The 13,980-nt window shown below is 38.4% G+C and overlaps 1 protein-coding gene across 7 annotated transcripts in view; it reads left to right on the top strand.

Annotated features, from left to right (window-relative positions):
* The window catches only part of MYO1E (myosin IE), a 114,632-nt gene that overhangs the window by 94,829 nt on the left and 5,823 nt on the right, over nt 1-13,980 (top strand). For all 7 annotated transcript variants that reach the window (XR_010475240.1, XM_021299403.2, XM_065075988.1 and 4 more), the window contains 6 exons: nt 3,710-3,824; nt 4,508-4,677; nt 5,102-5,247; nt 8,637-8,783; nt 10,069-10,226; nt 11,052-11,144. Coding sequence is in view for 6 of the 7 variants with exons in the window: in XM_021299403.2 (XP_021155078.2) it covers nt 3,710-3,824; nt 4,508-4,677; nt 5,102-5,247; nt 8,637-8,783; nt 10,069-10,226; nt 11,052-11,144 (829 nt within the window). In the remaining variant the exon portion in view is untranslated. The remainder of the gene's footprint in view (nt 1-3,709; nt 3,825-4,507; nt 4,678-5,101; nt 5,248-8,636; nt 8,784-10,068; nt 10,227-11,051; nt 11,145-13,980) is intronic.

The raw sequence follows: 13,980 nt of genomic DNA, 5'->3' as shown, positions 1-13,980 counted from the left end.
TGCATGATTTTGATACTAATACAAGGAGCATTAAATGCATAAGAAGAGAAGATGAGATATGAAGGTACTTTGGTGTCAGGTTGCACATTGTGACATTCCATCAGAGCATCTGTCATATGAAGGAATATTATGGCATGAAAACACATCTATGACCATTAGCCCAAGAAAACAGGTGCTCTTCTCAGCGCAAGAACTACTGATGAAAACAGAATAGTCCCCAGTTATAGTAAGGATGTGTTATGTATCATTGAGTAAATCAATGTTCCAGAATGACCACAACTTGAAATCCTATTCAAAGAGAATGTTAGGGAGGCATCATCAGGCTGGTTTTATCCTGTGGCTGATAAAGTGCACAAAATCTGTTGGAAAATAGATTTCTTATATCACTACTCAGGAAAATTGTCAAGGAAAAAAACTATGCTCACCACCATGTATTCTTTGTTTATCAGAAGCAATGGGGCTCAGTTTGTATAGCATACCTTGCAGATGAGCATTAGGTAGTTTCTTGGTGCTTTACCTGAAGTTACGTATAAAAATAAAAGCAGAACACTTGTATTGCTATAATTTTTTTTTCCCAGAAACATATTTTTTGCTCTGTGTAACAACAGTAATTCAGGCAATGATACTGCTGTGCCCAATTACATGGTAAGATCTCTGTGAAAGCGAAAAAGATAATACTTCTCCAAATCATCAGAGAAATTGTGTTGTTTCTACCATAAATAGGGTAAGATAGTATCATCTCTGTTCAGGAATAGTGGGACTTTATATTCCTGCTGTCTGAGAGATGTGTTTACATAACAAAGCATTTAGCATTCAAGATGCTATTAGAATACTTAAGTGCATGTTGCCAGAGCAGGAAATTCAGGAATAGGATTAATCCTACTTAGTCATTGCAAGTGGCACTGTAGCCAGCCAGTTATGAGGAAGTGTGAGCTTTATCTGCTTTCCTCTGTAGCACAGGCCACGATTTATTTCCTAAGATTATTGAGGAGGTTTTTCTTACAAAGTCAGTGCAATAGACTTGGGCAGCAGAGGATGTCTTTGATACCTCTTCTTATGGCATGACAGTTGTGATTTTTAGTCCTTTTACTGATGACCTCAAGTTTATTATAGGGTGGTGGCAGGTACACATTCTGGTCAAGTATCTATTTGAATTAATACAGGCAATTTAGCTGCTTGCCATGACAAGAGACCAGCACATGTAAGTTAAGCAACCTCTTCCAGACCTGTGTTCATTATCTTACACTGTAGCAAACCTGATTTTCTTGGTTTTGCTGTGAAATTATTTTGCATCCCTGCCATTCATTGCAGTTAGTTATGAACCAAATGCAATCTCAGTTTGGAAGATAAACAATTAAGGGAAGACACCAAAATATTTTTTGTGTGGTGGCTGTTTTCTCGATGTTATGCTACTTTACGGATAAATCCAAGTTTTTAAAGTATTTTCGTTTTCAGTTTTATGTAATAAATCATATAAGGAATTATCTTCCTTTCCTGGCTGCTGACATACCCTGAGCTTGGTATGTTTGCCCCTTCAGCAGCCAGTGGGTGGGTCTTATTCTGGTTGTTTTGTTCTGTTGTTTTTGAAATGAAATAATTTGCTAGTGTAGGCTTGATGGATCTAGTTCCCCTTCACTCTGAAGTAGCCAAGATGTTAATATTCTGTACCTCAAAATCAGGCACTACTAGGTCATTTCCAAGAAGACTACGCTTTCTCAATGGATGCATCTTCGCATTCTAATGCATTTTTGTAGCATTAAGTCTTTGTTGATGTATATGCCATTTGATGGCATATCTGTGAGTTTTACTGAAGGGCAGTTCTGCCATTTAAGACATGAGGTTGACTGGCAATAATAAAATGCAACCCAAAAAAGTTTTATTTTAATTCAAATTTATGCTTTCAATTACTGTTTACATTTTATTTAAAAATTTATTTTCTGAAAAGCCCTGAAATCCATTTTCAAACAAGTACTAAAAATAGTCTGGGCCTTTTTCATTTGAAGTTGAAAAATCTTCTATGAACTAGATATTCTAAAGCTTGATTTATATCTTTTAGTATCAAAGACAATCATCTCTCATCTTATATTACTAAAGCATTGGCTAGGGTTATATTACTTTTGAGAAAAATCATTTTTTATGTGATAAACAAAAATGTTTATTTCTGCCACCAAAGAGAGCACCTGTTGTGGTTGATCAGATGAAAAATACTTGGAGGAGGCTTCATAATACTTATTTTAGAAAAGCATTTATTCTGTTTATATATTTTATAACTTATGAACCATATTTGCACTCAGTGTTTTCATTGAACTTCCTTAATTGTTACCTTCAACTGCAGGTGACAGACTTTTTGCATTGAGATTTTGCAATTAGCATTATTGTTAGAGAAACAAATGACAGGTGTTGATGACAGACAGCATCAATATTGTTAGTGTAGCCTGAACTGCACGAGGGTTTTGATCATGGCCCTGCTGAAGCTGAGGAAGCTTCTGCATCAGGAGCACTCAATGCCTGTGTGCTGAAACCCTGTCTATATTTTTGGTGTGGTTTTTTTGTTGTTGTTGTTTTAATAAGTTGCCAACTGTGAAATAAGGTCTTATAGGTGGCAGAAAGAAGGCTTCATTATTTACATTTCCATCAAACACCTGAATAAATAACTCTCTACAGTAACAAGTGAGATTCTGTGGAAATGGACTGCACTAGACTAAGTTTTCTTTTTAAGATCAATATGAACAACAGTATTTTTCTAACTTTGCATTGTTTAAGGCAGCAAATTAAAATAAAAAGGGTCCCAAGGTCCAGGTTTGCTTCTTGAGCCTGAACCTGGTTTTTACTAATTTTATGTTTGTTGAAAACTAGAAGCAATGTTTTTATGAATATTTAACACACACAGGGAAATATTGTCAGGTCAGTGACCTGATGTAGTACTGTAAAAGTCAGCCGAATTCTTGTGCTTCTAGTGAGACAAGAAAACATTTAACTTGAAGTATGTAAAGGGCTACAGTGAAATATGTGGTATCCTAAAATAATTACAAAGTTGTTCTAATGCATTAATTTTACATATGTTTTAGTGGGACCTGGGAAGTTCTCAAAAATGGAGATGCACCTTCCATTTCAGTTTTGTTAAATCAGCATTTCTTCTTGATTTCTCTCAGCATTTTAGACCCCAAAAATCTTATGTCATTCTGAAATACAAGATCATAGTTGTAAATGCTGCAGCTAGCCAACAAACCTCACTGCTGGCAAAGAATGGAGCCAGTGGACACGAGTATGAAATTCAGACAGTGAAGAAAGTTGGATGCGAATACAGTGCATTGTCTTACAAATTGCACAGATTCCCATAGACACAGTAACATTCTGACAAGAGAAATGTGAATTTTGGAGAATGTGAAGATGGAGGCTGGGTGAATGCCCAGTGGAGAACCTTGAGTTGCACCAGTAGAACATGTCAGAGAGAATCCATATTCCTCTTCCTTCATCATTTGGTATCAAGATCAACGGGTAGACTGGTAGGAGTCAGAACCACTTAAGCATCAGATGTTTCTTCCAGAAAAGGCTACTTTAACGTTCTGTTCCCAGATCCCACGGTTGGGGTACAGGCACCAGCTTGGATTTAGAGTGAAAGGCACTGGAAAGTTGTTGAAAGTAAAAATGGCTTTTTCCTGAACTTCTCATGTAAAATGTTTGACCATCCCACTGTCTCTTTGTACAGCTGTTTTTGTTAGAAGAAATGAGAGAGAGGAAGTATGACGGGTATGCCAGGGCCATCCAGAAGGCATGGAGGAAGTACGTGGCCAGGAAAAAATACGTACAGATGAGAGAAGAAGGTAGGTCATAACTTCTGATGACAGATATTTCACAGATGATTCCAGGAACAGGAAGTGCCACAAGAGATGAAGGAAATATCCCCCTTTCCATAGAGCAAACCATTGCATTGCAGATGACTGTCTAGGAATGACTGCAAATTATTGGAGCCCTAAGGTGCCAGCGATGAGGCTGGCTGCTCTGCATGCAGGGGTTTCTAGGACTTCCCAGTGTTTTGCTCTCAAAACAAAGCCAGACTCAGTAGGACAGATCAGTGACGTTCCAGGGAAGCGAAAAAGGAAAAGTTTCCCACAGTTATACAGGACCTATAAATGGTTTATAGATTATATAGATCAATCCAAGGCCTGTAATGCTTAGTCGCATGTGTGACCTGGGTTATGTGAATGAATAGCATTCTGAGTTTGGAAGAGTTAATCTTTAGTTTCCAGCAATGAGTGAAAAATTCCCTAGTTCTAGAAGTCCTTGTAATTAATCAGAACTGCTAAGCTTGCCATCAGTATATTTCACTAGGAATGGATTTAATAATCACATGGGTCCTTAGTAGCGGTGTTTTTTCCATATTCTAGACAATTTGATTATCACTTCTTTCCAAAAAGTTCTGCTTGAAAGAGTTCCCTTTCAGATCATCAGTTTAGAAAATGTAGTTAATAGTATTAATAAATGTTTATTTTTTTTTGTATTTAAGCATCAGATCTATTGCTTAACAAGAAAGAGAGAAGACGGAACAGCATTAACAGGAATTTTGTGGGAGATTACATAGGGATGGAGGATCGTCCAGAGCTACGCCAGTTTGTGGGCAAACGGGAGAAGATCGATTTTGCAGACACTGTAACTAAATATGATAGACGGTTTAAGGTAGGTTTAAGAGCAACATGCACTAATGATTCTGCTAGGGAGTTACAGATGTCTTTACCATCTAGCATACCAGCTTGAAAAAAGTGTATTTGTCCCAAAAGACTTTCAGGGAAGCAATTACATACATCCTTGTGGTTGGAACATTGCCATTGTCAAACCTGTTGTCCCAGGATGAAGGTTTTATGGGACTTGCTGGGCAGAAAGCTACATTAGTTAGGAAATGCAGAACAAAGCTGCTTTTCTGTCCTGTGCAATCCGACTCTGAGGTCATGTGATTAATCACATCAAGATTCTTTTCACTCGAACCAAAGACTAACAGTATGGCAACAAACCATAGTACATTATATACCTTTGGAACAGCATCACAACATTAGCGCATTGATCTCTACGTAGCTATGCATTTTCAAACAATTTTGTGTTTCAGAGCGTGAAGCGAGATCTTGTCCTCACTCCGAAGTGCATATACCTGATTGGGCGTGAAAAGATAAAGCAGGGTCCAGAGAAAGGCCAAGTGAAGGAAGTCTTAAAGCGAAGGATGGAAGTGGAGAGAATTCTTTCTGTTTCTCTAAGGTGAGGACCTTGAAAATATCTTTCCATTGACAGAGAAATTTGTGTAGGATGGGGGAAAGGAGTTGATTGATGAAAGGTGAATTTCTTAAGCTATATTAATTGAATCATGTAAACAGAGAAAGCTGAAGCCTTATTTTCACTCCAAGCCCTAGTAAGTGTGTTATAGCAATAGATGTTTATGTTTTAGCCAACACACATTTTCTTACTAGTTGTTAAAACATTTATCTTGTACTGGGTCACACCTCTCCATCGTGTCCCCCAAAGTATATTCTATGAAGCATATATTCACTATCCACAAGCAGGTACTAGTAAGTTTTGGCTCAAGATTGTATGCCAGAAATAATTCTTACTTATAGAAGTATGCCATGTACATGTCCACTTCTTCCTAAAGGGGTATTCTTTCTCTGAGGAGCTACTAAAACCTTTATTTCTAGTTGGATTTCACATCACTTCTCTTGACTGGATGTCGAGCCAATCCCAGACTGCAGGAAATACCTGAGGTTAGGTGAGGAAAACCAGGAAGCAGCTACCCACAAGACTAGAGGATTCTTGCCTATATAATTTCTTCCCTTTGAAGATGAGTGAACGAAGTCTCTGGATACCTGGATTTGTTACTGCAGTTTATCAGAGCTGGTAGCTGAGTGTAGTTTAATACAAAAGAATACTGATCCGGGGCAACAAGTATACTTTCAATATTGAAATAAATTACAATTTTAACATAATACAAGCCTACACTTAAGTACTGTGTATTGATAGCCACTGCAAAGGTTTTTTAGTAAATGCTTATAAAATGTACCCATTAGCATAGCCAGAGATCTCACAGACAGTATCCAGTACTTAAAAACCAGCAGATTTCACATTTTTTCAGAATTCTTCATGGCCATTTCAAGATTAGGGAAAGGTCTGCAAGATGTTTTTGCTCACAGTACCATTTTCAAAACCTGTGGTTTATTTACCATACATCTTTTCTAACCAAAGTTGCGAGAAAATAACTGTCGTAGCTCTAGGATGAAGACGAGAGCGGAACCTGTCTTTTTAATGCTCCACGCTTGGACAGTGTGCTGTGCGCAGCCTGAACAGATTGCAGCCTGGTGCCTGAATCGGGCCTGCGGCATTGCAGAGGCACAGCCGCGTGGAGCCCGCTGAAAGGGTGGCTGCCTGCCAAGGCTCTGAGAGCTGCTGCACTCCTCTCACATACAAACAACAGTGGCACACAACCTTCTGAAGCAAAACCAAAGGTGCCTAGTTCAGAGGAAATATGTACATTGCATTATGTGTAACAATGTTTTAAATTTAGCCTATTGATTTCATTTTGTTGTAAAAACAGTTGATTTTGTATCTGCTAAAAGTAGATTTGGAATTACAAACTATCAAACTGTCCAGGTATTCTTCCAAAACTAAACGCTAAAAACCTCTGGAGGCAAGAGGGCTTTTCCCTGTTAGTATGGCCCAACTTCAAAATGGGTCTTAATCAAGGGATCTCTTAACTCCATATTGAAGTGGCTTAGTAATAATACAACACTCTGGCTGCAGAGGCTGTAAAAGTTAGCAATTCTGTTGAATCTGAGATAATCTCTGTGACAAGAGTTAGCGCTTGTAATATTTTAATAGTCCTCAATTAGTAAAACTAGAGTGAAACCTTTATTTAGTACAGGTATTACCTACTTGTTGGCGCAAGGAAGGGAGTTGGGGGAACAATACACACAAAACAAAAAAAACCTGCAAACAGCTTTTCAGATGTCAGGCTCAAAGCAAAAGTTGTGTTAGCTCTAACTTGCATTCTCTGATGTGTTTTCAAAACTCCAGTTTGTTGTCTCTATAGTTTAAATTTTCTAGACCTTTAAGATAATTGGTTCTGACTAGTTTTGAAGGGAATCTCAAACCTCTACACTGGAAGAAAAGAAATGCAATACCATTCTTTGGGAGTTTATCCAGAACAGATTTAGCTCTATTCTGTATTGCACTCTCAAAGTTTTAAAAGTTTCAATTCTTATTTGTTCTATTTTTTCATGCACTATTAAATTTTAACTAAATCAATAGAAAATAAAATATATCTTAAATGGAAGAGAGAGAGAATATAAATGTATTTTTGCATTGCTGTCTAAACAATATCTTCCACGAAACCCATGTGCAATATATTGATGTAAATTTGTATCAATACACTTAAAGGCAGAATAATCAGCACTACTGACATGCATTAAGAGCAATTAACACTACATAACAATTGAAATTGATGAAGGAGTTACAATTTAAAGTGCACATGCCCAACTTGGAATTTGTTCAGGGTACAGAGAATGACAACCCACACTCTCATGGAAATGTTCTTGTATTTTTAGTAGAAATAAATAACTGAGCCTTATCATTCAGCTGATGAGGAGTGACACAGAACATGCCAACAGTATCATGAAGTCAGACTCTTCACCAAATCGGAAAAAATAAGACCACTGACTGGACAATATTTACTGTAGGTCTTGGGCTTCTCCTAAATGTCTCACTGAGAACCTTGCTGAGGCTCTAGATTTGTTTGATGATAGGAAAGAAGGTCCATGCTCTTAGTCTTATTTTTATAGATTTCTTATTGCTATTTTTAATACTACTTAGGTAAGTTTGTAGTTTCATACACTCCTTTCCAAACTATAAGAAAGACTTTAGAATTTGAAAGGAGATTATGGAATGCACAGGTGGATGATAGATTTTCAGAAAAACAGGCAGTGTACAAACTTATCCTTTACCTAAGGTCCCAAGTAGGTTAGAATGGTATTTTCATACATGACAGCCAAGAGCACCTCTAGCAGCACTATGAAGGTATTTTTGATTCTGCATAAAAAGGTACTCACAGTCTGTAGAAGGAGTTGTGGTCTTCAGTAACCAGATGCAAAATGAGGGTCAGAAAGATAGGCCTGCCCCCTCCTTTCAGATTTATAGAGCCAGCAATCAGGCAAACCAGCTGGGAGAGGAAAAGGCAGGAGCATGCTCAAAGTGGAAAGCTGTTGATTGCCGGGTAATTAGGATCAGAAAACAGTGATGCTTTACTTTGGGCTTCAGTCCTACCTTAGTGACCTTCAAGTTTCCAGTTCACAAGTTTTTCCCAATATATGGACTTTAATTGTAACTTTAATAGCACATGTTCTTCTGGTTGCAGTAATTACTGTGAAATGACTAAGTAGTATTCCTGTCTTTCAAAAAGCATTGCTTCAGGTATTCCATTATCAAGTCCTGAAAAAACCCAAACCTGTTCTCAGAAAGCAAGACTCTATAATTAATGCTACATGGACTTTCTTATGTTTTTAAAAATTAATGATGAGTACTCTGCAAATGTCACTATAACGCTGGCTGTATTTGCTGATGAAATTTTAATCTGAGTAGTATATGCTCTGATTTCTTTTCAGTACAATGCAGGATGACATTTTCATTCTACATGAACAGGAATATGATAGTTTGCTTGAATCGGTCTTCAAAACAGAGTTTTTAAGCCTCTTATCAAAACGATACGAAGAGAAAACACAAAGAAAGCTACCTCTGAAATTTAGCAATACGTGAGTTATGGCTTTTTTTTTCTTTCAATGCACTTTTAAGTAGAAATAATCTTTGTTCTTGTTGCCAGGGCAAATGAGTGCTAGTTGTCGAGTTCCTGCTACTATGCTTTGTTTTAAAACCGTAAGAGGCAGCACAGTGTAAAAATCTATATGTGCAACGAGACCAGACTTTCTGATTAGCTCTTCAGAGTAATAGGTTAGGATTGTAGCTGGCCACTTTTCCCTGTCTGTGCACCGAGGAGTTGCCTTCATTCTGCTGAACATGGTGTGAGGCTCAAGGGTCTGCTGCTTTGTGCCAGCACAGCCGTGGCCCCACGGCGAGGGCCAGGCCAGGCCCTGCACAATTAATGTGCAACCGCAGTGCTCGCTCTCCATCTCTGTGCTGGCTGCTGCTTCCTGTAAAGAGAAGGGAGCATCCTCTTCCTTAACCTTGACCTACGAGTGGAAACGTCACCATGAAGAGTTTGAAAGATTATTCTGAAGTTTGTTGTGGGGACAGGGGACTGCAGGATAATAGGTTAATTCTAAAGGAGCCTCATTAAGTAAATGATATTGGGAACATATTTTATAAACAAGCCTGAAAAGCCACAGAATGTTTGATATGGATTTTAGCTGTAAGGACGTGCTGGAAACTATCCCAACAAACATGTGCTTTTGTTAAAGTAAGTCCTACTTGTTAAGCAGAGTAGCAACAGCAGGCCTTACATTTGTATGTTTATTTCCTTTGAAAAAGTGAAAGAATTATAAAAGGTAACAGAAATTACTTTAGTTTGGAAAGGGTGGAGGAGGACGATTCCTGTAGTGTATATATGTGTGTGTGTGTGTGTATATATATATATATATACACACACACATCTAATGTATCTATATACATCTAGTGGTACATACAGAAAAATGTTTAGGAATGGAGCACGCTAGCTTGCTGCAGTAGTCTGCTGCGGAGGCAGTGATGTTTGATGGCAGACACATAGACCTTTGCACATTTTTCCTCAAGGCTTGCTGTACTTTCCATCCTCTCCAGGGCAACTTGTAATTAAATCTCTTTTACATGCTTTAAAAATAATGTTCTTCTTAATTACTATTTTAACTTTCCTGGTAGAGCTACTCAAAGGAACTTTAAGTCACTCAGGGAATACAGATGCTCAATCTAAGCTTTTTATTTTTGTATGTCTAAGTTATTTGCTGCCAAATGATATTGTCCTGATTTGACATGGAATTGCTTTTTAGTTTGGGTTTTTTTTTGGTTCGTTGTTTTTTAATTCATGTATTCATGTGCTTATATTAGACTTGAAGTGAAGCTGAAGAAGGAGAGTTGGGGGCCCTGGAGCAGTGGTGGTTCTCGACAAGTGCAGTTTATGCAAGGCCAAGGAGATATAGCCATTCTCAAGCCAAGTAATAAAGTGCTGCAGATCAGCATCGGACCAGGGCTACCAAAGAATTCCCGTAAGTATGAATTTCCTTTAGAAATTGGTGACTGGTTTATAAATTTAGAGAACGGTTGATGCTTTCTCTCCTTGCTTGCCTCTAGCCTCAGCATGTTCTTTATTATTCTGCAACACTTAGAAGATCCAAGTTACAGAATCCTAATGATACAGAATTCCCTGCTGCACTACAGTCATGCTCAAATTTTGTTACTTTCACTACTGTTTCTGAAATGTCTGAAATTCTTTGTCCTGTGGCAAAAGAAATGAGGGCATTTCATCACGTGACATAATACAAAGGGCACAATGAGGCAACCATTTTTGGGAAGAGTCTTTCACTCTGCTCTGAGCTCCTGCAGTTCCTACAGTCTTGCTGATGAAGAAAGGCTGTGATACGAGAAGAGGTAACCTCTGTACATCACCAAAGACTGAGCTGCAAATATACCAGCCTCCCAGTTCATGTTCTACGTTTTTCTTATAGCAATTGCTTATCAGAAACATTATAGTCAGAAGTAGTGCTGTGCTAGCCATCCATGGTTTAGAGTTCATAAAGCTAATGGTCATAAAGCTCATAAGTTCATAAAGCTAACAGTCTTTTGAGTGTCATTTCTTGTAGCCTTTTGAGACAGCTTTACTGTAGCTGAACTGGATCACTAAAGGGAGAATATGCTTAAGTCATCCTTGTTGCACCTAAAGCTTTAGCGCAGCCTGGCCAATACTGGAGTGCGATTTACTGTTCCTGAAGATCAGCTGTTTCTGATCACAGAGTAGGGGTCTGGCAGCCAGAATGATCTCCCTACTGAATGTAATTGTGAAAGGGTAATAAAATATTGCTGATTTCTTTTAGGTCCTACTCGACAGAACCGTACACAAAGCAGACAGTATTCCAACAGGTCTCAAAGTCAGACTTACCCTATGAGAGCTGCACCGCCTCCTCCTGGTAAGTCCTCTTAGCCAAAACAAAATTCCAAATTCAGGCTTTCACTTTACTATGATTTTTAATGGGTAAAAATTACCAGATGACAAGAGTAAAGGTTTAAAATCCTTCTTAAAAGATTGTGTCAGGAAACCATACATTGTAGGCATTTTATGAAGTGTAGTGTTGGACTCTCCAGACAATCAAACTGGTATTCCACCAGAGATACCCTGTTTGTCATGGATGCTGGCATATTCAACCACTTAATATAAGACACTGGAAGCTAAAACTAACCCCATAGTCTTCACTTTCCCTTCTAGGGTAAAAACTATACACTTACCAAGCTACAGTTAATGCTTTGCAATGAAACTGCTTCAGTGCCATTAAAGAATAGAATGCAATTTATGTCTCATTGTCCTACCCTGTGGCTTATCAACTTTTGTGTACACTGAATGCTGAGAAGTATCAACTGTGCCAGTGAGCAGCACAGCTTTTTCTGCATGGGATTGATGTCATTAGGGTGTTTCACTTCTGCCCTTGAGAGATATGATTAATTTAGCCTGTGAACTCAGAGGGGAGAACAATATTGCATTGATCCAACATTTCCCAAGTGTGCTTTGTTTTGTTTTGTGTGTGTGCCGGTCTTTTTTTTTTTTTTTTTTTTTTACTTACAGTCCCAGAGTACTTTTTTTTCTCTTAACAAAGGGTTCTCTCTCAGTCAGCTGCTGTTTAGTGAGAAGCACAGTGCTAATTGTGCAAGCTGGGTATGCAACCCGTCTTGGTCACTAAATTAACTAGACAATTCCCAGTCCTAGTAAATGAGTCAAGCTAAGACTGTGTCATCTGCAAGAACTGCTTATAGTAAAGTATGAAATTACAGTAGTTAAAGGAGTTAACCTGTCTGCAAACACAGATAGTAAATATTCATACAGGACAAGTTAAACCAAGGAAAGTCTGTTTTAGTATTTTCAAAAAGCTCAGCAGTTTTATAGCTACAGGAGAAAGACAAAATGATTGGCTGAAGAAGCCCTGTGCATGCAGACCACCCCAAACTTGCCTCACGTAGGTAAGGTAGTTTGGATGTAGATTTGCATGCAAGGCCAAGGCACCAGTGGATGCCCATGCCTGCAGCATGGCCTCTTGTAATCATATAACACCCACTGCTTACAACAGCTCCTGCAACAGAAAGTCATAATTAAAAGAGCATGCCTCTGTGTACAGCAGGACAGTGGGCTAACTTTCTGCATGGGACTGATGTCATCAGGGTGTTTCACCTCTGCCCTAGAGAGAAAAAAATAATTTAGCCCATGAACTCTGAGGAGAGAACAATATTCTAATACTGACCCACCATTTCCCATGTATTCCACTGTGGAGCTCAACTAGATGTTCGTGGACCAGGGAAACCACACTGTAGTGTCCAGGCAGGGTAAGTCTAACAACTGAAGTTAAATGCTCTGTTGACCCTTACATGTTAGGGTTTCGTGTTTAAAAGGTGAGTAGAAGTCCTTCACACAGACCTGAAATCAATTCCTGTAATATGTTTGTTTTAATTCAAACTCTTTTGTAAAGTAGCCAATTATAGCTGGAAAAATAAGACTGAAGACAGATGTTACAAAAGAGTCCCTGTTAGATTGTCGAGACTTTCAAGGAGGCAATTGCATGATCTGGGCATGTTCCTCCTTTAAACAGTTCTCTCCACCCTGCTCTCACAATGTGGGGAAGTAACACTGTGGGCTGTTATCCTTGATCATTTGAAATGTATTCTTCTATTTTCACATCTGTTTTGAAATTAATGGTCCAGTAGCTGAACAGACATTGTTATGTGTGTGTTCAGAATAAAACAAACCTTATATTACCATAATGTATATGCCATACTGGCTTGGGTCCCAAAGTGAGTTTTATGTATGAGTTTCTGACTGCTTAAGCTGTGCCACATTATCAAGAGAATATCAGAAGCAAAGACCAGCTGCTGAATGCAGCAAAGGTTTTCAAAGTATCATGATTATGAATTCTCCTCTGCACAGCTATTCATTCTGCTAATTTCAACAGGCATATTCACAAGGAAAAAAGGACAGGATCACCCACAGCATTAACCACTGATTTTCAATATAAGCATAACTCCTACTTCATTTAGTGAAGGTTTAGGAATGTAAAGTATGCAGAACTGAACTCCCTAGGCCCTAATCCTTCACTTAGCTCAGGCATGGGTGGGTCTGTTTTAAATTGTTAGAGGCATAACTATTATTTAAAGGCATTTACCCTTGTCATCACCTGGAAAATTCAACCTCCTGTTGAGCTATCGAAGTAGCAGCAAGGCTTTAAAAAAAAAACAACCACAAAAAAACCCTCCAAACCCAAACACACACACAACACAACACATCACAAACAAAAAAAACAACAAACCACAAACCAAACCAAACAAAACCACAGGAAAAAAAAAACCTTACTTGTTAAAATAGACATTTATAGCAATGTATAAACAGTCTACCCAGTATTCAGAGAGCTGGATGGAGTTTGAACTTTAAGAGCTAGCTTAATGTCAACTCTTACCTGGATAAAATTCTATGCAGTGTTTTAAACAGAGGTTTGGTGATTCCTTGCTAGCTAACATAAATAAGGTTGATCCTCCTGTTTGCCTGTAACATTCAAAGGCACGTGTCTCAAACTTGAGAACAAGTCCTGAAGCTGTGAAACTAAAACAGATCACCTGCAGACTTGAAACTGTGTATAAATCACACTTCAAGATTTCAGCATTAATTTGTTTTCAAGTTCCTTGACAGCAGTGTCTCACTGACAGCTGAGCCATCAACACAAGGAGGAGGTTACATTTATTGAGCTGTAGTTTGGACTGAATGTGTTC

The sequence above is a fragment of the Columba livia genome, chromosome 11, assembly GCF_036013475.1.
Source record: "Columba livia isolate bColLiv1 breed racing homer chromosome 11, bColLiv1.pat.W.v2, whole genome shotgun sequence".
Classification (NCBI taxonomy): Eukaryota; Metazoa; Chordata; class Aves; order Columbiformes; family Columbidae; genus Columba; species Columba livia.
Note: the sequence above shows the minus strand (reverse complement) of the source record. Positions and strands in the feature narration are given on the sequence as shown.